Raw genomic sequence first — 23,804 nt, forward strand, 5'->3', positions numbered from 1 at the left:
CCTGGTTACGAAAGAAACCAACGGCCGAGCAGTGCTGTTCCCCCGGGACGTTTCGAAGCGTGGCGGCCGCTGCCGTCCCTGCGGGAGCGCCCGGGGCCGCGCTGAGCCACCGCTTGGGGCCGCGGCTCACACACACGCACACACACACACACATACACACACACACGCACACACGCACGCACAGACACGCACACAGTCACAGACACACACACAGACACACACACACGCACACGCAGGCCGAGCGGCGGCAGCCGCGGCCAGGCGGCGCGGGGCGAGCGGGGTGCGGCCGCCCGGCGCCGGCCCTTGGAACTCCGCCCGGCTCCCCTGGCGCCGGCCAATCGCCGGCCGCAGGCAGCGCGGGAGGGACGGCCGGTGTCCCGCCGCGGAACGGGCCACAGCCGCTTCCCTCCGCCCGCGGCCGATCAGCGCCTTTCCCGGAGGTGAGGCGAGGCGGGGCCGGGCCTGGTCGGCACCCCAGCCCCCCGGCCGCCGGGTGCGGGGCGGGGACTCCTGCTGGCAGGGGGAGGGCGGGGGCGCGGCTGGCGCAGGCCCGCCGGCCGCGAAGGAGCGGCCCGCGCCGCCGAAGGGAGCGGTGGATCTTTCAGGGGCGGCCCGACCCGCCCGCGCCGCCCCGCGGCCTGCCCGCCGCCTCCCCCCGGGGCCGGCTCCTCCCGGGGGCGGGCTGGCCGAGCGGAGCCGCCCGTCGTGCCGCCCGCGGGGCCCGGGCTCACCTGCCTGTCTCCTGTGCGCTGCAGGGCACGATGGGGTTCGTCTTCTCCAAGTCCGTGAATGACAACCTGAAAGCTCAGCAGGAGTTCATGCTCATGAACTCACGGCTCCAGGTAACGGCAACGATATGCAGGAAGGTGGAGGAAGGTCACCGCGGCCTGCTGCCTGCACGGAGCCGCGCTAGCGCCCCGTCCGCTGAGGTTTGCTCTCCCCACAGGGTTAAAGGTGCGCCGTTTACACATCGCCGGCTCCGGTGCAGTCATCTAACACAGCGGGTTCAGACGTGTAACGCACATGGTCACTGGATCTGACAACTCCTCGGCAGTCTGTGCTATCAAGTTGTAGAGGTGGAAACTATCCCATGGTAGCCAGACCCTAAAAATACAGTTTTGCAAACCTGCCTCGAATAGTTCCCTGTAGCACAACTAGTCTGCTGCAGTGTCAAGCAACATGTATATGTTTAAGTGAATCAGTAACAGCATTGTTACTAAAGCATGGATACTATTCTCTTAAAATATATGAGTTAAATATGTTTCTTCTCTTCTACTATAGAAAATCAGTCAAACAACACTTTCTTCTGGTTCGGCTGCAGTTATTCCACCTTGCTAGGAAGGCACTACGTAGCTGTTTAGTGTTCTAGAAACCTCGGACTAAATGAGGCATAGGGGGTTGTTTATTCCCTGTCATAAAATAATAAAGTAGCAGTGGAGAAAGAGAAGGAAAACCAGCTGGACCAAGGTTCAGAAAGTTGTGCTGAACGAATTTACAGCGTGGCACTAGGTGTAACCTTCTGATTTGTTGTTAGGTGTCTTATGATATGTAACTTGTTCATATACCAAATGCTAAAATGCAATCTGAAGGACTTAGCTGGAGTTTGTCCCTTTAGTTTTGAATTTAAATTGAATAGAGATAAATGTAAAATTTTTAAAGTAATGATAGATGAAGTTTCAATTTATTAAGTTGCCAGTAGATGGCATATTCTAGTTTTCAAAGGAGTGTGCAGAGCGTAGCTTTTGTAGGGCCACATGTAAATGCTGGAGGTGACCGTGGAAATGTGGTAGGAAGGAGAAAGCATAAGGAAAGATGATGCAATAAAATACCAGATAGTTCGTAACTATTTGAAGAAAATCAACTTTTTGCAAGGTTTGTAAGTATTGTTTTCTGTCTGTGTTGGGTCATATCTTTCTCAGATGCAACCACAAGTTTCATGTACAATTTATTTTTTTTACCTATACAGATGGGCTCCTCCCACCCCCAAAGTTTTTGGAAATCCAGGTGATGGCAAGGTTTTCAGTTTGAAAGAATGATAATGACATTAAAGTAGAGGCTTGCTTCATTATCTGCTTCTCTGCCATGCAGAATGAAAGACAGAGTTGAGAAAACAGGCTGAATTCAGGCTAGTATTTGTAGGGTGCTGCGGGCTTTGAATGACAGACTGTGGTCTCTTGACCCCAGATGCCTAACAAATCTAGTTCTATCCCAAATGCTCAGGCTGACATAAAAAACAAACAAACAAAAACCAAAACAAACTTCTTTGAGGACACTTACAAAAAAGTCATTTCAAGATTCCATACAAAACTTTTGCAAGTTGCTCTTTAGGAACTCTCCCTGTGCTATATTTCTTCTTTGTGATAGTAGTAATAGTCGACATAGTAGATTCCTGACCGTATTTCCTTTGTACTGTGTTTGCAGACATACCAACCATGTTACAAAATATGCGTCTGTTAAAAATGCATAAAGTACGGAGTTATGTGAGGTGCAAAATATGCAGTGGGGCAAGGGAAGGACTAAATTTTGTGACATAAGGGGTTGGAAGAAAATAGCTGTGCTCTGAGCTTAGGGACAGAGCCAAGACTGTCAGTTGTCTCTTCTGTATGTGAGTAAAAACTGTGATGTGTCTGAAGCTTAGTGTTAGACAAACTATTTTCAGGCTATTTGTGGAAAACAGTATAGCCTGACTTATTTGCTTTTAGACAGAAATTGTTTCTAGAAATGCCTGGAGGAGATATGTCATGCTAGGACCAAAATGAAATAACTTAGAACATTAGATATTCTCTTGTGGTGAAATACTGTGATTTGGATGCTATCGGTTCTCCCATATTTCTCTGAAAACCATCATATTTATTAATAAAATGAAGTTTCCCCATCAAACAATATGATGTGTTTGTTATGAGAGGTAAAAAAATATGGATCTGTTTTAAATGCAAATCTATCCCAAAACAGTATGTGGGATTGAAACCTCTTGGAGCTTTTCATAGCTTCTGAATGGACTTTGGAGTGCCCCATGATTACAATTTTGAGGGAGCTGGGTGCTATCGTTACTCCAAAGCAATTGGTGTGGATCAGGAACTCATCAAAATTATTTCTCCTAGAATGCATTCCTTACTGGCAGTGATGGGGTGACCCTGCTCAGAAGTTAATTAGTAAGTCGTTGAGTTGGCCTGGAACAAAACACAGCACGTGTTGGTGACACAGTCAGAATCTGTAAAGGCGTCTCTTGTTCCTTGCAGATGAGAAAGGGTCATAAAGTTACTGTAAATAGTTTGGAACTGGATTTTTATCAGTTTCCATGACAGAACACTTTATTTTTCTGGGGTTTTTTTTCCCCCCAAGAAAAAACATAGGCATATGCTGTCCTCTGAATGAAGATACAAAGCTATTCATGTATGGACTTATGCTCTATCTGGGTTGTAGTTTGGAAGAAGACCATTACAAAAATAAGAAGGCGAGTAACATGACAGAAGTTGGTAAAGACCTTTCCAAATCTCAAGCTTTGGTGCATGTTAAACTTCAGTGGGTTTTAGAGTGACTCTGATGTGTGCTAGACAACCAAGCCAGCTTGAATATGTGAGAATAAGAGAATGTTAAAATATGTTTTAAAGTTATGTGTGTATTTTTTTCATTATACCCTTCTTGAGTTAACTTTGAAAAGAAGGGATTGTGGCCTTGTAAATTTTATCTTAATGCTTTTTGGAAGAATAATAAAAATTCAACTGTCAGTTTGCCTTGATGTTGAAGGACTTGCCAGTTGTTTGTGTTGTCTTGGTGTGGCTCCAGAATTAAACACCAGTCTGTGTCAAGTAGACTGTTTATGTTAGATGTTTGTTGAGGCTTCTTTTTTTATCACGAACCTGCTCCTTAAAGTGTAACTTGCAAAATTCTTTCCAAACACTTAATATTTATCAGATCTACAGCTCAAGCCTAAAATATGGCCTTGTTAAGTGCTTTTAGCGTGGCTGAATGAGTAAGAGGAGGTTCCAGGTCTCTGAGCATTTACAGCAGAGTATTTATTTTCCTGAGCTATGTGAGTGTTCTTAACACAAAGGAGAAATATTAGCACAAAAGGAGGAAATTCACGTATTTCTTTTGTTGAAGTGCTATGTTCTGTACTCCTGTTCTGGTTAGAAGTTTATTCCTTGCCTTTTTTTCAAGGACCCAAGTATATACCTTAAAAAAGCTATTTCAATAACTATTTGCTAAGAAAGACATTTTAAGATGTACAAGACAACCTGGAAAAAGATACACATTTTGAAACTGGCAACTAAGAATGCAGCGATGTTTGTGGCTGATCTTTCATTCCTCAGTGTGGATTAGAACACTTTAAATATCACTGTTTAAATTTGATATTTCTAGACATTCCTTGACCAATAGATGAGTCTCTTCATAGGAAACTGGCTGAATTCACATACTTTGAAGCGTGCTAAAGACTTTTTTGTGATTAGACAGGCTTAGGTATGATTAGTGCATAATACGAGTACATTGTTTTCAAATATTAATAAAAAATATTAAAACAAATTTGTATACTCTATATGTAGTGTTATTTAGAGTGATAAGAAACAAAATCATGGTAGAAGGTCATGGCACAGTACAGATTAAAATTTTAAATTTAATTTCTTACTGTTAATTAATTCTATTCTTGAGCAAAGCTTACTAAATTAAGTTTTCACTACAGAAAAAAATTTCTGTGCTGATGTGCAAACGACATTATAAAAGCAACTTAAAGACTTGCTTTAGGATATAGACATAAAAAAGCCTAAGCTCTCCTGTGAAATTTTTGCCAAGCTTTCTCATGCATGTAGAGGAATCAACACCACTTTCTTTTGTTTTGAATTGAACCCCACCAACTCAGTAGTACTATTACACTTTTCATTGCTTTGCTTGGGAAACTCTACACAGGGGAAACCAAGCCAATTGCTGGGTTTCCTGTGCATAGTTTGTCTGTAAGTACTCAGTGAACTACACAAAAGGTAACTCTTCAGGGGAGGAAGCTGAGATTTTGTTTTGTAAGGGTTTTTTTAACTGACAGTCGCTAGACAGACTTATAGGTATGTGTAAGTGGTACTGATACAGATGCCGAAATAACATCACAAAGAAAGAAATTCAGAATTAAAGGCTCAGTGTGCCTTGCCTGTCAGATTGCAAAAACTAAGCAAAAATCTGATTACCTGTGGGAATAATTCAGTTGAAAAATGTACAATCTCCTGTATATTCTGAAAGCTTTATAATATGTATTGCTGTATTCACAGGTAAGTTTCCCCAGCACTGCTTAATATTACTTATCCAGCAGTAGCACACAGATAAATCAGTCAAAATCAGCAAATCCAGTAAAAAGCTATAACCGTCATTTGAGCAAAACTTGTTACAAAAGTCTTGCTTTAAGATCACAACAGGTTGGCTCTGCTAGACATTCAGGGGCAGATCAGGCTGATAAGGGTTGAAAACTGGAGGACTGGAATCTTTACAAATATAAGTTTTAAAAGAAAGTAATACAGGAGAAACAAAAAATCACTGAAAGTGCTGGAAAGAGACTAGTTAGTGCTTACGGCATATCTTCGTTTCTGTGGCTACCAGATTTTTTGTTGTTGTTGTTTTGGGTTAGCAGTTCAGAGTGACTTTGAGTTTTGTTCAGTTGAGTTTTGTTTTGTTTTGTTTTTTTTTCCCCAGCAAGAGAATTCTTTATCAGACAAAAGGGTAATCTTCTCTGTGGTAAAAGGATAATTGCATTCAGAAGTCAGAGATAATCCTCCAAATTAATCTTTGATGGGAGCAACATAACCTTTGAGAAAACAAACAGGCTAGGAAAATAATTTACTTCTGACAAATCTTGTATTTACCCATAATAAAAATGTTTGATAATAACGTCCTGTCTGCAATATGAATCTCTGGATAGTCTTATTCCCCTCCTCCTGCCATCCCTCCTTTCTCCCTATTTTATTATGTCAGACTGTAAAGTGCATTCTTCTCCCCAGGTAATACTGGATAGCCAGGAAGCAGTCACAGATCTGCTTTCATAGCAGTTAGGCCTTGAGAGTTTGTAGACTTGCGGGCACAGGAAAGGTTCCATACTCCTTTGTGAAAAAAAAAATTCCCATATCAAGTTAAGCTGAAAAACTAAGGGGTTGATTTTTCTATTTTAACAATGTAGTACCTTCTTTTCTGAAAATCCATGCCAGCCTCTCCTTGTTTTTCAAATATTTTCCCTCTTTTGGGGTCCCCAGCATCATAGGACTTTATTTTGAGCCATGGGAAGACCACAGTATGCTATTCTAATGAAGTCCCCCCTCTGCAGCCCCCCTTCCCGCTTTGTTCTAACAGCTCCTTTTAAAGCTTTGGCAGTGATTTAAAATAATAAGGAGGAAAAAAAAAACTAGAGGCATTTTTTCCCCAGTTAGTAAAAATTGTTAAATTGAATAGCTGGGCAGATAGTATCAAACATTGCTAAGAAAACTCCTCCTCCAGTGCAACAGTACATAGTATGTCTTTTTAAAGATGTAAAATAATATAGCAGTTTCTTCTATAAGTGAAAGGTTATTTTGGACACAGCATAGAAATGCCAAAAACATATTTGACTCTTGCAGATTTTGTACCTGTAGAAATAACTTACTTAATTCATTCAAAATATAAATCACAAGATTTCTACTTCTGAAAATGACTCTTAACTGTTCTGTGCTTTCATCTGTTCTACAGCTCTTGCCTGTGGAGAGAGATGTATGCATTTTATACCGTATGTACAAGCTGTGGCACATGCATTCATGATTCAGCTTGAAGTTAAACTGCTGTTGAGTGTTTTCCATGTCTGCAAATGGCTCTAATGTTCTCAGTCTCATAAGAATATGCTTTGGAACCTCAGCTCAACATAATGTAAATATATAAACATTAATTTCATTAGACTGTAATTTGATTGTATAGGTGGCGAAAGTATTTGTGTTTGGAAAAACTATAAAAACTCAGTGAAAACATAGATAAATACAACTTAATATCATGGGTTTTTTTCTTTACACTGTCAGCACTTTTTTAGAAGCAAAACATTGCACGATTGCATTACTTTCCTGTCAGGGTTGTATTGCCTTAAGAGATTTGCATTGAATGGCAATAAGTGAAAGGGATGAGGCAGTTTCCTCTTAATGTTCAACAATTTGTCCTTAAATCTGAAATGAAAGTATAGAAGTACCGTGCAGCAAATTCCCGTATATATCATGTCTTATGACCAAATTATGTCAGATTTTTTTTCCGAATTAAACTAATAATAACAGTAAAAAAACCACCACCAACAGAAATCACAACACACACACAAACAAACAAATGAGAAACCAAAACAAGCAAAAAACAACAACCACCAACAACAAAACGACAACAAAAAAACCAACAAAAAACAACCAAAACACAAAAAACCACCAAACAAACAACAACAACAACAACAAAAAACCCTCTTATAAGTGATGCAAGGGAAAAGAACCAGAACATTTCAGTTTATATCCAAACACTCAGTGGTTTCTCAGAATAAAATGTAGCCATAATTCAATGAAATGTTGTTTGCGTAAAATTTTAGATTGGCGTATTAATTTAGTATTCTGGTTGTCTTGATGAATTGGAAAATGCATGAAATAACAGGCAACAGTATAATACGTAATAGAATAAATACCAGTCCAGAGCATTTTATCCAAGAAGGAATAGTTAAATAGATTAACTGAGTATAAGTGATTAGACTTCAGGAGCTTAAAAACCCCCTATGTTTTATATACTTGTGCGTACATATCAGTGTATTTTTATACATGTATATTTATATACTGATGTGTGAGCTGAGTCAACAGCACAGGTTATTGTAAAAAGCAGATGAAATTGTGGATTTATTAACCAGGGGATAAAATTACTCCATTTGCACAACTGATGACTTTGCTGAGAAAAAGATTTTGATACTACTTTAAATGTGCAGACAAGCTGTGAAAAGTACAGAAGATGGTAGTAAGAATAGTAAAGACATTAGAACCTATGAAGAAAGGATGAAAACAAATTGTATTTGTCTGATGCTATAAACACGTCTGTTAGAGTTTTAAGTTTGTGTGTGCTGGTGGTGTTTTTTTAATCCACTAATTTTTCTTATACATCCTTCTAGAGATATTGATTCTTTTTCATTGCAAAAGCAAGCAAGTAAGAATTGGGATAAATACTGGAAGACTTTGAGTGCTTAGCTGTGATTATATGGGTTACTATGAAAAGCAGTGAAATCTGTCCCCGGTGGTCTTGACTGGGATAAATAAATGTCTATTTCAGCTCCCCACTTTCAGGCTGGCTTTAAAAAGGGCCTCTGAATGTGTCTTCCAGCCTTATCCTCATGACTGTGCAGACACTGAAGTACCTGAACAGAATTCATGTCCGTTTAACCGATGGCTGACTAACATGTAACAGCTCTTTCTTCTGCATTTATTTTGCATTTAATACTGTTTCTTCCTTAGCCACATCTCTTTTCCAACCTTAACATTTCTAACCAGCTCAAACACATAGGTACAATACCTGTTTTTCAGGTCTTAATACTGCTTTCTGTGTGAATGCTATTATATCTTGTTACCAGTGAGATTTTTGTCTAGCAAAGATTACAAGATGTTTTAACTTCAGTTGTATTGGTGTTTGGTTTCCATCTCAGTGTCCTTTTGAAAACAACTACAACAATCATAAGGCTTATATATGCCCAATAAGAAATAAGTTTAAACCTTTCAACGGGCATTTATAATTTGTTTCTTATTGGGAAGTATCTATAATCTAGTTAGCCTCATAGTGATTTGTGAAGTTCTTACTTTTTAATAAACAGAAGCTTCTGTGGTGACTTATGTCACAGCATATAGTCAAAGAGACAGCTGAAGCATTTTAAACATTTGAAGAATGAGATTACTCATTTAGTGTAGATAAAGTACAAGCAGTATTTGTACCTGTATAGTTAAGAAGATAAATGTTTTTTATACAAATTTGTACACCTTTCTTAAGTTATTGTTTCTCTGAGACTTGAATTGAGTAATGGATTCTGCTGTCGTTAGGATGTACTGATGTAACACTTCGTTGATCTTCTTTACTATTGCAGATACTGAGAGTTTTGTGTGAGAGAGACAAGGAAAACCTGACTTATCACGCAACTTGATGATCTCCTGCACTCCTATCTCAAGTTAGGTTTAAACTGGGAAATAATTTGTTTTTGAGGTGAAGTTATTTTGATTTCAGTTAAGTTTAAAACAAATTAAGAATGTAAAAATGCTATTACAAGATAAGTCAGTAGTTTTATGAGAAACCAGACTTTGGGCCACATTCAGTTTTAGTAATTCAACTTAAACACAAAATGTTAATGAAAATAAGAAAAGAACAAAACTTTTGAAAAGAGAAAATATTGGAATCATAGAATGTCCTGAGTTGGAAGGGACCCACAGGGATCATTGAGTCCAACTCCTGTCCCTGCATATGACAACCCCAGAGTTCACACCATGTGTCTGATGGCATTGTCCAGTCTCTTCTTGAACAGTCAGGCTTGTTGCTGTGACACCTCCCTGGGGAGCCTGTTCCAGTGCTCCACCACCCTCTGGGGGAAGAACCTTTCCCTAATGTCCAAGCTAAACTTTCCCTGCCACATCCTGCTGCCATTCCCTCCAGTTCTGTCACTGATCACTAAAGAGAAGAGTTCAGTGCCTGCCCCTCCTCCTCCCTTGTGAGGAAGCTGTAGTCACCATGAGGTCTCCTCTCAGTCTCCTTCTGGCTGAACAAACCAAGTGACTTCAGGTGCTCCTCATATGGCTTCCCCTTCAAACCCTCCACCAACTTTGTAGCCCTCTTCTGGACACTCTCCAGTAGCTTTATATCCTTTTTATCCTGTGTTGTCCAGACCTGCACACAGTGCTCCAGGTGAGGCCGCACCAGTGCAGAGCAGAGCAGGACAATCACCTCCCTCACCCGGCTGGCAGTGCTGGGCTTGGTGCACCCAGGATATGGTTGCCCTCTTGGCTGCCAGGACACGCTGTTGGCTCATGTTCAACTTGCTGTCAACCAGAACCCCCAGATCCCTCTCCATGGAGCTGCTCTCCAGCATCTCATCCCCTAGTCCGTATGTACAGCCAGGGTTGCTGTGTCCCAGGTGCAAAATCTGGCACTTGCCCTTGTTGAACTTCATGCAGTTCATGATTGCCCAGTTCTCCAGTTTGTTCAGATCCCTTTGCAGGGTCTCTCTGCCCTCAAGAGTGTCAACAGCTCCTCCCGGTTTTGTGTCATTGCTGAGCTTACTTAGTATTCCATCAAGTCGTGCATCCAAGTCATTTATGAAGACAATGAAGAGTGCTGGCCCTAAGATGGATCCCCATGGAACCCCGCTAGTGACTGCTCACCAGCCCGACATAACTGCGTTTACTAGAACCCTTTGAGCCTGGCCCGTCAGCCAATTGCTCACTCACTGCAACTGTGTGTTTATCCAGCTGTGTGCTGGACATCTTGTCAGTTTAACATGTAGTGGACTGAGTGCTCCATCTTAGGCAAGATGAATTGACCTAATAAGCCTATCATATTGTTCTTGATAGGGACTTGTATCTTTTACATGTTCCTGTCCTTATCCTAGGATGCTTTTGAGTAACAAGCTATAAGAATGGAAAAGACAGTATAAGAATGTATGAATAAGGGCAGGGGGAGATACTATCTGTTTTATTTGAATCATAGAATCATTTAATAGTTTGAGTTGGAAGGAACCCTCAAATATAATCTCATGCAACCCCCCTGCAATGACCTGTAGTAATCACTAATGAACTATAATAGATCAAGTTGAAAATTAACTGTATATGCAAATAGTGTTGAGGGATTCTGTTGGTTTTTTTCATGATAAATTCAATTGACTCATTACTCTGTCAACATATTATTGATCATTTATCAGTTGATCATAAAATGAGGTGGCTGTTGAAAGGCATACATGTGCTATGTTTTGACTGTTGGCAGGAAAAATAATGGCTAATCTTAAAATGTCAGTTTCTGAACAATAAAGCTTCTTTTCATACTTTATCATTTTAACTGATCAAAAAAGAAAGAAAACTGACACATGCTTCTGCATTCTCTGATTTCTATAGGATCCTTCCTGTGCCTAATCAAATCTACAGATTTGCCAGCTTATCTTTGTTGGTAAAAGATCAGACACCTCCATGATGATACCCCCAAAATTTAATTTTTCCTAACGTCTTTGAGTAATTTTCTGCAGGGTTTTATAAGTCCTTAACCTTTTCCTCTCTGAAGTTTTCACTGAGAATTAGTCGAAAGGATTTTTTTGAAGTTCTGTTACAATGAAAACAATTGTTCCCTTCCGTGTGAAGTAAAATGGAAGCAAGCTTTCCCTTTCCTGACTACTACCATCCTTTTCCTTTTGGGGTGGGAAACAGCTAGGTTTGTTTTCTATTGACAGGATACTAGTAGCGCTTATGGCATCTCTAATGCATTTGTCTCAAAGCATTAGAACCATTGTTTTGCCCCTTAGGTGATCTGGGCTTAATTCAGGAAATAAATTCTGTCTGGTAACAATTCTATATCCTTAATAGTTTGTGTGCATCAAATGGAACAGAGCAAGATGAATTATATCTGTACTGAGGAAGATTAGAACAATCTATCTTGCAGGAAAAAAGCCAGTTTTGTTGGTGTTAGCTGGGAGATTGTATACTCTGCCTGATCACTGTTAAGAAATAAATACAGTGGTTTATAGAGAGCAGATTTTAATACCTGTTTCTAACATGCAGGCACTACAAGCGAAAGATGCAAAGCATACTGATTGCTCCATTAGTAATGAGACAAATATTAATTAAATCTCTTCAGTGGAGTCAGTTTTGCCAGTCTGTTTGCTGGGGAATATCTGTGACTAGTATATATGGTGAATGCAGATTGCTTAGGTAAAACTCTTATCTTGCTTGGAGTTGTACCTGCAGCTCACCCTTACACATGAAGGCTTAGTTCATTGTGTGGATTTTAGTGGACTTCAAAGAAAAAATGCCTTGTGAAGCTACCTTCTTTAATGCTCTAAATTTTCCATAGTTCCTCTTCTTAGTAGAGCAAACATACCATTTCAGTCTTCTACTGTTAAGTCCACTGAAGCTGAATCTAGACATTTACTTGTTTTTCTATGAAATACTATTTCTTGAATGCTAGGTTGAAAAAAAACAACAACAACAAAAAAAAAAAAAAAAACAAAAACAAAACAAAACAACAACAACAACAACAACAAAACAACAACAACAAAGGAAGGGGGAGGTGAGCAGGGGAGGAGCCCTGTATTGACCCAAACTCATCAGAGCCCAGGAGGTACGATGGTGAAGTGAAGAAGTCTTATACCTATTTTAATTCCATAACAAAAATGGTGTAAAGGTACCCACAGTAATTTTGCAAGTCAGAATCTGAAATGCATAGGAAGAAACATCATATTTGCCATTTTTTTTGTATTATAACACCCTTTCATAATGCAGTATTATTTTACAGCCATTTCTTCTGGTTTTTGTTTTTGATTCAATGCTCTAAGTCTTTATTTATATTTAAAAAAACCAAACCAAAACAAAACAAAAACAAAAACAGGTTTATGAGGTGCACAAAGAGCATACCTAGAGGCACTATTGGAGGATGGAAATAACAAATTGAATAGTTCTTACTCAGTTATTAACCAGCTTTCAGAATGACTTGATGTTTTAATGTTAGCTCTTTGTCTTATCCTGCTTGATCTGTTTTACTATTCCTACCACATGGATACCTGTTTTTTATGTAACTGGCTATCCAATGACTTTGATTGATCTTTACAGAGCTTGTATAAAACTCCTGAGAACTCTAAATATTGGTGACAGTACGTTAAAACTTTGTTTACTCAGTAGGTAACATTTTTAAATGCAGGTGGAGGACACCCTTCTTCACTCTGCCCATTCAGTGCTCAAAGGCCACGCAGCAGAAGCATGGAAATGCTCAGTTACTGCCAAGAAATGTTACTTTCATACGACAGTCCATTGGATTGAGCCTCTGCTTCACATAGCTTAAAATGTAAAGTGGATTTAAGTGCTTTGGATATTGTTTTGCTTTTTATATGGCATGTAATTCCATTAACTTTTTTGTAAAGAATTTTTTTTCCAGTGCAGTTTGCATTCTGGTTTGGGGCTAATATTGTGAGACTCCTTTCTTTTTATGATAGCTCTTAGCTTGTGAATATTTTGTAAGGTGTCCTTGTACTTGGAAGCTTTAAGAAATGAGTTTTCTTTTTAGACTGTATTTTCTTGCAGTGCTAATAATTTTAATTGCTCTGTGTACTTGATGTGAAAGATACTTGCAAACAAGCTTTGATGCAGCAAGATAAAACATTTAAATCTGATTTATTCTAACTGTTTGATCTAGAGACCCATTTTGCGACACTTCAAACTAAGCAGGCACTGTGTAATTGTTGCAAGTTACCATCTCTGTATTGCACTCTGGTGGCTTACAGTGGAGGTGTAAAAGTAGGCATCACTATTCTGTTTTCCATTTATTTTTGCTAAACAACCATTTGCAGTAGCTTCTGGTTTTCAACATTGATTAGGAAGGACAAGTCACATATTCTTTTACTCTTTCATCTGCTTATGAAATGCCAAGCGCATTGCTTCTGCAAGGGGCTTGGGCAGTTAGTTTACTACCTGCACTCCAACTTTTATATATGTTTTGCATATGATATTGCAGGTTTTTATGTGTGTGACTGTCACATTTTTGAAAAATTAAGCCTGTTTTTCATTGTGCGCCTGAGTTGTCAGAAATTAGAAGTGACTACTTATTTAAAGAATGTTTTTAGAGTCTTTTTGATCATTGAAAGAGTCTCTTAGATCATTGAAAAACTGTAAGTGAAAATAATCTTCTATTACAGGCACAGTATCCATGGCCTATAATAGAAGTGCAAGAGATTAGCATGTGCCAAAACTGGACATTCTTTTAACATGAGTGTAAGGATATTCCAACAGGTTATTCATGTTTCTCTTTTCTTAGATTTAGAAAATGAGCTTCAGAACTTAAGCAGAGATGGTATATATTTATCTGGATGATAATTCCTTCTAAGGTAGATTAATACCTTTTCTGTCCGAATATCTGTTTACCAGGCAGTCAGCATAATTATGTCTTAGTGACATGAAATACAGATACCTAAACAGGTTTACTGCCATGACCAGTCTCAAGTCAGGTGTTTGTCCTGCTCACAATTTTTGAGGGGTTGGGGAAAAGAGCATATCTGCCAGGAGACCCCTTAAATCTATCAGGCTGCAAATAGAGGATTTATTGGGGGTGGTTACTATCATAGAATCATAGCATAGTTTGGACTGGACCTTCAAAGGTCATCTAGTCCACCCCCCCTGCTATGAGCAGGAACGTCTTCAAATAGATCAGGTTGCTCAGGGTCCCGTCCAGCCTGGCCTAGAATCTGTCCAGGGATGGGGCATCCACCACCCCTCTGGGCAACCTCTGCCAGTGTTTCACCACCCTCATTGTGAAACATTTCTTCCTCAACATAGAAAACAACCATGGACACCTTGGAGACAGCAACAGGGAAAGGGTGAGAACAAGGCAGATCCAGGTGTGACGGGCAGTGCTGGTTACTCTTCAAAAGCAACTGCTGCCTGCCCTAAGACTATATTCGTCTCTCCAGATACATCTTGACCTTCATGAAATACATGAAAGCAATTGTATTTAATACACATGGGCAGTGAAGAGAGAGCATTTTGTGCTGGCTCTGATTTCAATTTATGTTGAGCCTTTGTGCACCACCTTGCATCCCACTTGTTTTGCTTTGTGCATCACCTTAATGCAAAACCAAAGCAGTATCTGTTCCTTCCTATAGTATCTGAACATGAAAGGCACAAAGAGAGAAAACAAGCTAGGAGTATAAAGTATCAGAAATTTCCAGTCTACTAGTGCTGATGTGACTTGTAATCCAGACAGGACTGTTTATTTTTGTGCAAGTTGTTGAAGTTGATTAAATTATTTCAGATGAGAATTTTCTCCCACTGGATTTTAATCAATGAAATGATGGTATAAATGCTCTTTTCTGTGGTTTGACATCATTGTGACAGTCTGAAGAATAATCAATAGAGATGATAAGGATGGTTACCACTGACTAGTTTATTAGCATTATCAGTTTCACAGTAACTGACCTTTTTCCTCTCTGCCTCATTTCTCTTCATCTGCCATGTTTCATTTTGTCAGATTGATTTCCTTTTACTATAACAGTTGCTATGTGGCAGACTTCAAATGCTAATCAGCCCTTACAGTTTCTCACATGGTGTTGAGAAACTGCTAGCTGTATTTAAAGAAAAATGAGAACATTTTTTCTAATTGGGTCCTCCTAAGAGTGTTATAAAATAGAAAATTTTACTTGCTCCTACTGCCCATTTTACTTCTAAATACTAAACTTAAATTTTAAACTGACACGATCAATAGTTATTACTAGGAAAAAAGGTGCTACTGTCATTTAAGAAAATCTGTTTATTATGGAATTAAACTCACAGAAATTTATATGGGATTTTTTTAGATTTTTATGTTAAGTGTACTTGTGTATGTGTCTCTGAAATATGGTCTGATTGTTGTAAGACATGATTTCTTAACAATAACAGAAAAGCATGCTTGAATGCGTACTCATGCATCCACTTTACAATTTCAGCTCTCTTGTGCCATGCACAGCAATCTGGCTGGGAAAACTACAGTATCCCACTTCCTCCTATGGTAAATCTGCACCTGAGACCCTTTAACTATAGTTTTTATTCAAGCATAGTATTGTAAATAGTCCCTATTGACGTTTTTATGGCTATATATATGGGAGACTTATGTATTTAAAATTACATAGAATATATTCCCTAAGACATGGCATTTGGATGCTGAACTGTTGTTCACCTGATGTATATGATGTGCACCTGTGGCCTTCAAGAATCAACTTCTCCCATCAGTGACATTATTCTAAATGAACTACAGCACACCTGTGAAGTTCAAATTATACACTTTTTTTTTAATCTTATCACCTTTAGAGTTCTACATGTGAAGTTATGGTTTGCAGTAAAATGAATACCTACTATTCTTATTACTTGTTTCTGATCTGCCAAAATGGGAAAAGAAGTTATCTTAAACATCATTGCAAAGTAAGTCCTAAGGGATTAGGACTTGGTCTTTATCATAAAATCTGCATGTTAATAGGTGAAAAGTCTTCTCCACCCTTTCACTACCCCAGTGTGACTGGCATTTTCAATAGAACACATGTGGAGGAAAATAAGACGGAGTTACTAAGAAATTAACAGCTGAAAATGGGATATTGATTTGAACTTCAGTCAAACATTATTTGGTTTTCTATCTTTCATCTAATTTGGAATCATCTTTTGTGGTGGACTCCTGAGTCTTTGCCTACATTATGGTTATGTTAAGGGTATGTAATCTTAATGTAATAGTTTCACCCTATGATCTACCAATAGTTGTTTGCCAATGTAAAGCCAGCCTATCAAGGTATCCTGGTCATTCAAAACTGTTGGAGCTCAAGATGTTCAGTCCAGATTGGCATGTTAAATGGGTAAGCATGAGGATATTGCCTCTTGAGGTTTTTTGAAACTTTTAGAGATTGAGGTACATAGGGGTTGCTTGAGTGCCCCTGTAGATAAGTTTTGCAACTTGGAGCATCCAGGCTTAATTTAAACACATATACTCTTTTAGTGTCAGACATTGCTCATAAACCAATTTAGCTGATCAGATGTTGGGTCTGGACATGTCAAAGCAGTCTTTGATGACACAGGGTAGGTGTGTGCCCTGCCTGATGTCTGCTCTGTCCAAGTAGTGTTCCTTGCCATGCTGAGTGTGTGTTGCCCGCCTGTGGAACATGATGGCAGCATTGACCCAAGTTATTCAGCAGATTCCCGATGCTGTCCTACAGCTACAGCACTATAGTCTTTTGTCTTGGCAAGATGAAACTATGCCAAGTGACAAAAGTGATCTTGGAAATGGAAAGCAAGAATATAGGACAGAACAAAAGGCATTTCTGGTGCTTGGGAGAGGTCCAAAAGAGAGGGTCCTGGGTGTGGCATAAAATTTCATAGGTTCAGAGAGATTTCAGAGCACATTTAGTGATGTCTGTGTGTTGTTACTGGATTTTTGACATGTAATTTATGACTAAATAAAAAATGATTTAAAAACAAACCTCTGCAGCAGTACTGTATGTTACTTAGCATCCCTAAAAACATCTCAGTGCTTTCTTGGTGCTATGTTTTAAGTTTATGGACAAAATAGACCTTGTATAGCAAACTGTTCATTGCAACATCATGCAACTTCAGTAATAGCAATAATTAAATTATTAATTTAGTTAAATATCACTAGATACACTTTTTACTGCTTTCTGTGCAGATTCTTCTGAAACCTTTTCTTCTTGGCTGTGCCACATTTCCCCATGTACTATTAAAGCACTCCTCTCTAAGATTCATCAGTCTATAGCTTCCCTCCGACACATCTTTTTTAAAGAAATTAATTTAAATACAGTCTTGTGTTTCATCTAGGTAAGATTTTACATCCACATTGAAGAGGTTTGCTCAAAGGACAGGAATTATGAGCATTTTTCTATGTGGTTTTCCCCCCACTTATTTTTGGATGGGGTACCATGTAGAAAGTTGAGAGTTGTTTGTTTTGATTTTTGTCTTAAGTGAAAAAAATCCTTCTGGTTAGAAAAGAATTGTTTGATCATGTTATCTGGCTGCTGTTTATAATATATGAAACAAGTTGGTTTTATTTATACTAAGTTATTTCTATAAACTACTTGTAGATACATCTGAAAGTATCCTTGGGCTTGTGAAGTTTGATATGACAGGCTCCTGCAGAAACATGTTTGTTTGACCTTAGTGTCTGTGACTTAGTAATATCTTTTTCTTTCAGTACTTGGGTTTTAAAGAGCTGTGGAAGCATAATTTGTGTGAGGGCAGTTTCTGTTGTTGTTTGTTTTTAAAGAAGTCATGTCAGGATCCTTTAGTTTACTCTTGTAGATTTAAACTTACAGCTTTCTTTTTATTAAATGCTTGCTTCTTTCTGTGCTCTGTGCATACTAAACTGTTTATCTTCGCCATTAACTTTCCTTTTATCAAGACCTATATTTCATCAGCATACCCCTCTCCCACTTCTTCACCATGTATTAGTCCTTCTTCAAATTGAAGCTCATTTAGGGTAATACTGTGCATCTTGGAAGACTAGGCTCCTTATCTGTGCTGACAGGCAAACAAAGGATCCCTTAATACTTTTCACATGTGTGCAAACTACACACATAAGCAAACTGAAGGGGAAAATAGAGGTCATTAAATTGATATTACGTGTCATTATTTTATCTTGTCACATCAACCCTCAGCAATTTACCAGGCTTAGGATATTGGGCACCACAATGGGGCTAATTAACGGGCAGTGTGCTTGTTTACTTTAGGATTTCCAATTGTCCCATAGGTGACAAAATAAAATCTAATTATTTTGATATTTTATTAAGTGGCTTGTCAGCCATTATATAATTACTTCTGAAAAAAAAAAAAAAAAACAGGCAATGTGACAATTATGGATATCTGGAAGGTAGAGCCTGTTGATATTTTTTGTGAGAACAACAATTGCAATGTAAGTCTGGAGGAAAGAGAAACAGATGAAACAGTATTGTGATACTACGGTGAATGTTCTTTTTCCTACTGTGTACAATTATATGTAATTAGATCTGTCCTTTTTATTGTGCTGTCTAAAAAATTAATTCTACCTATCTAGGTACTGAATGAGCTTGCAAGTAAGATAGCAAGATCAACATAGTCTGAAGAAATAATTAGTAACAATTTAACAGAAATTGTTCTGTTCAGGCTAAATCAATAGTAATGGAGATGAATAAATGGGTGGAAACCTCAAGTAATTACAAATCCTTTAAATTATTCTTGAATTAGAAAGCAGGAGACAAGAACAGATCTAATTACTTTTATAGATGCATAAGAAGAGAACTTTCTGAATTCTCTCCGTGTTCTTTCTTTTGTGTAGTACACTTTTTTAGGCAGCTGGTGTTCTGTTTACTGTACCTTTCTGGACTTTTTATGCTACTTGGTTAGCTAGGCTAGACATACCAACTTGGGTACTCTGGTTTTCCCCCAAAATGAGTTACAAACATTAATGGGAAGAAGTAGACTTCTTATTGTGTTAATCTAACTTCTGTACTCTGGTTTCAGACTGTTTATTTTTGGCACAGTTCTTATTTTTTGCATCACTCTAAGGAAGAAAGACCATTATTATTTTTGGTGGTCTGTGCAGGAGAGAGGAACTTTTAAGAAATCGTAAATTTACCTTTATTTAATGGGTATGTACCAGTATGTTTAGATGGGGCATGTCATTAAAGAAAAAAAAAATGCTTTTTCATTCTTGTGCACCACAGAAAGTTCCACTTTGATGTGTTATTATACTGCCTAGATTGTACTTTTTGCTTTTAATTTTAGTTAAAGAAGTATTTTCTCATGGACTTTTTATATGTATTCCAGTATCTTTAAAAGATCTGATATCTTCACAGTGGTTTTTTTTCTATATTTGTAAACTATGGTGTTTCAAAAGAGTTATTAGCTTTATGATGCATCATGAAGAAGAGAAATCCACAAAAGGCAAAGAGGTGTCAAGATTGACTCTAAAGATACTATCAGCTAAATTGAAATAAAGCAGAATAAATTGGAAAGGAGGTAGATTATACCTTTTGTATCACCATGGAAATGCAAACGTCAGAGAACCTTAACCTAGGGCATGCTGCTGAGACGTGGGGAGCTCTCAAAACCTAATACTGGTATTTTGGTTTTCTTGGCCTTAAGGAACAGCATTACAAAGATTCTGCATTAAAGCATTTGCTAGCTGACCTAAAGGCTTTCTTGGTATAAACTATTCTCAGTTATTACAGAAGACCATTGTCAATCAAAAGTTATGAATGACTGAAGTAAAACAACAACAACAACAAAAATCTTCTCAGTTACTGTTTTGAATTTATAGACCAATAAGAGATTGACTCAGTCTTTACACTAAATGAATTACTTCATTTTGTTTAACCTCTCTCCCTTCTTTAGCTGGAAAGGCAACTACTGATGCAGAACCAGATGAGAGAGAGACAAACAGCCATGCAGATTGCTTGGACACGGGAATTTCTCAAATATTTTGGGACATTTTTTGGACTTGCTGCTGTAGGCTTAACAGCTGGGTATGAAGTTTATTTCCTAACAGAAAATACACATATACTACATTTATTTTGCTATGATGCTGGATCTTCCTTTTACGTTGTAACAGGTAGTTATTTTTATCCAGTAACTGCTCAGAGGTTGATCAGATGACAAAGTGACTCATTCTGCCTGCTTCCAGATGTCTTTTGGTTATGTCTGTACTGCAGACTTTTATAAAAGCAGAGATGTGAGCTGTCAATAAAATTATACAGCTGAAGTACCAAAAGTTCAGTGTAAAATAAAAGTTGTGTGTGAGACAGGAGGAATTGTTTAAAATCCATGCTATTTTCTTGTCTGTATTGTGATTTACTGAACTATTAATGAGCAAGATATCCTCCACCATCTGTTTTTTCTAATATGTCAGTGAACAAGTGGACATATTCTGAAATCTGTTCACTTCAAGTTTGAGTGAAGAAACTCACCCACAGGGAAAAAACCCTGCCTAATAAAGCTGCATTGCAAGGGAAAGAAATTGCCTTATAGGGCTTTTGTTTGGTAACATTTTTTTCTTGTGCTATTACATTGTTAGAGGGAATGCACGAAATATTTGTGGGTTTGTTTACATAGTACAGATTAAATGCATCTTATGTATTGTGTGTTTTCTCTGGACTCAGATGCATTTGGAACTGAACATTATATCTTGCTTGCTGCATGTTGCATGTGGCTGGATGGATATATACACGTGCACATGCATGCTACACAGCTTAGATAATCCCATTTTTGTTAGGTATGTTCAAACTCACTCGAAGCATTTTTTAATACCCTTGGGTTGACAGTTGAGCAAAAAGGCAACCAGAAGATGGATTCTTCTGAGGAAATCTAAGACTTGCTCTTTTTTCATTAGAGAGTGTAGAAGGATACACAAGTCCCAGGCAGTCGAGGTCAAGCTAAACTACAGTGTTGATGTGTGCTGAATGTCCTAAATAATCCTTGTTTTTTTCTTTCTTTTTTTCTTTCTTTTTTCCTTTCCTTTTTTTTTTTTTTTTTTTTTTTTTTTTTATTCCCCAAACAGAGCAATAAAGAAGAAGAACCCAGGAGTTTTACTGCCAATAGTTCCCTTAAGCTTTATCTTTGCTTATCAATATGATATGGGCTATGGGACACTGTTGCAAAGGATAAAAGGTATGTGTATGTAAGTCTGTCTGGTTCATGCATAAAACCAAGCTTAATATTTCAAATAACCTCTTTTTCAAATGATTGGGAGAAAATTTGCAATATATTTTTCTCTTTCTTTTCTGGAAAAAAATCTTACTATTTCATTTCTTTCCTTCTCTGTTACAATCAGACATTTTCCCAGTCAAGAGTACTCTATTTTTACAGCCTTCCCCTCCAGTTAAGACTGTTTATTAATTTCTCTTATTGTTTTAAAAAAACCATGAATTCTAAGGCTATAAATACAGCTGAAGTAAGCATTGCATATTTGGGAGAAATTACGGAGCTAGTTATTTCCTTCCATATTCCACTCTGATGCTGCTGTTTTGGCAAAGGCTAGTGATTATAAAAGCAGATAAAGGGATAGAGACAGGAGTCATACCCTTATACCTTCATGACCAAGCACAGTCATCTGCTGATCATCTTGCCACAGTGCCCGGCTAAGATGGAAAAAACAAAGATGAGCCCCAGAAAGTGGGGCCTTGCTTCATAGTTGTCAATGGCGGATCTGATTAAGTGATGGGTATTGAGGATTACAGAGGTGTATTTATGTTAGATCTGATTCCTAGTGGAGGAAACATGCTAGGAGAGTGTTCACTGTATGTGAAGACAGCATTAGGCCATGGCTTGTCACTTTCACAAATCATCTTAGTTAACTAGCTTGATTTTCTTGTTCACTATGACATAAGCATATTGAAACAAAATAAAAATTTGTTTCAGCTCTTGGTCTTAGCCTCCAGACCTAAGAGCTAGCTTTCCTAACTCCGTGTACTTTGTTGAAAATAATGATAAATTAATGAGACAAACTCTGAGGTTATTTTCTGCTGCATAGAGGTGCAAATATATTTAGATGATGCAACAGTGTATATTTGTGAACATTTCCAAAACCCCACTAAATACATTTATTGGGATTTTAATATGAAGAAGCAGCTAAGGACAGGGAGAAAAACTGGGTGAGATTAGTACAGCAATGCAGAAGAAACACTTGGAATTTAGGATTTGTTAATTTTTTTTTTAAGTGAGGTAATTTTCATTCCAGAATTTTGAAAGAGTGATCATATGGTAATGCGAACCCCCTGGCAAGAGTATGTAATGTGTTTACTGAGGACCATGTGGTCCTGTATAGATTGAAGAGGAGCAGTGTGGTATCCTATTGCTTTCCAAATAGGAAAAGTCACCTTCATAACTTTAGATCCACTAGAGCAACTTCAGCAATATGCAAGGCTTGTGAAAGGTTTTGAAAAAATGAAGCTATGGAGCCAAATGGACAATAAGATAAGATGAAATATGCCAAACTAACTCTGTCTTTTGCAGGAAGATCATTTCTCTTTTCCAAAAGAAATGTGGTAGATCTACTATGAAAGCATTTAGTGTGGTATCACATGAAGATTAAGTTAGCATGAAGGACATGGAAATTAGTAGACAGGTAAGCATTGGAGTAAATAGAAGATTTCAAAGGTTTGTACTTAAAGAGGAAGGCTAGGCTGTAGCAGGGTTATTAGCAGTGTTCTTCAAGATTTGGTCTGGATCTGCATTTGTTTTGTATTTGAAACTGAGTAGACTAAGCTAATCAAATCTGTGGATGACAAACTTCATTGTTGTCATCAACAGAGAAGTAATGAACTGTAGTACAAGATGAACTGATGACTTAAAGAACGGAGGTAGTAAAATAGGATTGAATTTGATAAGAAGGTCAGTTGGAAGCTAGAGACTAACAGGGTTTTCTACCATCAGAGTTCAGCAGCTGGAAAATGATAGAAAAAGGGAGAAAACCTGGATGTATTAGGTGATCACAGAATGAGTATGATCCAATAGTGTGATGAAAATTATGAGAGTCAAACGAAGTCTAGAAAGATCAAGTGAGGTTTCCTGGTATCGTCACAGCATGGTTGAGATTGGGTGGGACTTCTGGAGGTTCTCTGGTCCAACACCCCTGCTCAAGCAGGATCACCTAGAGCTAATTGCCCATGAAAATGTCCAGGTGGCTTCTGAATATCTCCAGGGATGGATATTCTACAACTGTAGTACAAATAGAGAGTACAAATAGGGAGGTATTGGTGCAGGAAAACAGTAATATCTTCCTTGGAATTGTATATATAATTTGGATCACTTCTGTATAAGGAATCTAGAATTATTAAGAGTTAAAATTATCAGGGAATGCCGACCTGCCTTACAAGAGAAAAAAAAAAGTGATTAGTTTGTTTGATCTTATAAAAAGACATGAGGGATTTGGGTCTACGGATCCTACTTACCAGCTAGGATAAAGGAAAGTAAGAGAAGGAAATTAAACTAATTACTAGTATCAGCACTAGAATAAAAGGAAATGGATTAGCTTGAATGACTCTGGGCTGGAAATCAGAAGAATGTTCATAATTATGTGGAAATCAGGTTCAGGAGGTCATTTTTATTTTAAAATTAAAATTAAGT

The 23,804-nt window shown here is 38.1% G+C and overlaps 1 protein-coding gene across 2 annotated transcripts in view; it reads left to right on the top strand.

The window, feature by feature from the left end:
* The first annotated feature begins 205 nt into the window (after window positions 1-205).
* Window positions 206-23,804, top strand: part of PLGRKT (plasminogen receptor with a C-terminal lysine) — a 28,542-nt gene continuing 4,943 nt past the window's right edge. Inside the window, exons 1-4 of one of the 2 annotated variants that reach the window (XM_082074943.1) lie at window positions 206-440; window positions 756-842; window positions 20,076-20,206; window positions 21,238-21,347. In XM_082074943.1, the coding sequence (XP_081931069.1) occupies window positions 762-842; window positions 20,076-20,206; window positions 21,238-21,347 (322 nt within the window). In that variant the 5' untranslated portion in view covers window positions 206-440; window positions 756-761. Of the gene's footprint in view, window positions 441-588; window positions 843-20,075; window positions 20,207-21,237; window positions 21,348-22,691; window positions 22,804-23,804 lie in introns of those variants that run through there. The other variant, XR_014186230.1, reaches the window with a different exon arrangement.

The sequence above is a fragment of the Streptopelia decaocto genome, assembly GCF_964273445.1.
Source record: "Streptopelia decaocto genome assembly, chromosome: Z".
NCBI classification, from domain to species: Eukaryota; Metazoa; Chordata; class Aves; order Columbiformes; family Columbidae; genus Streptopelia; species Streptopelia decaocto.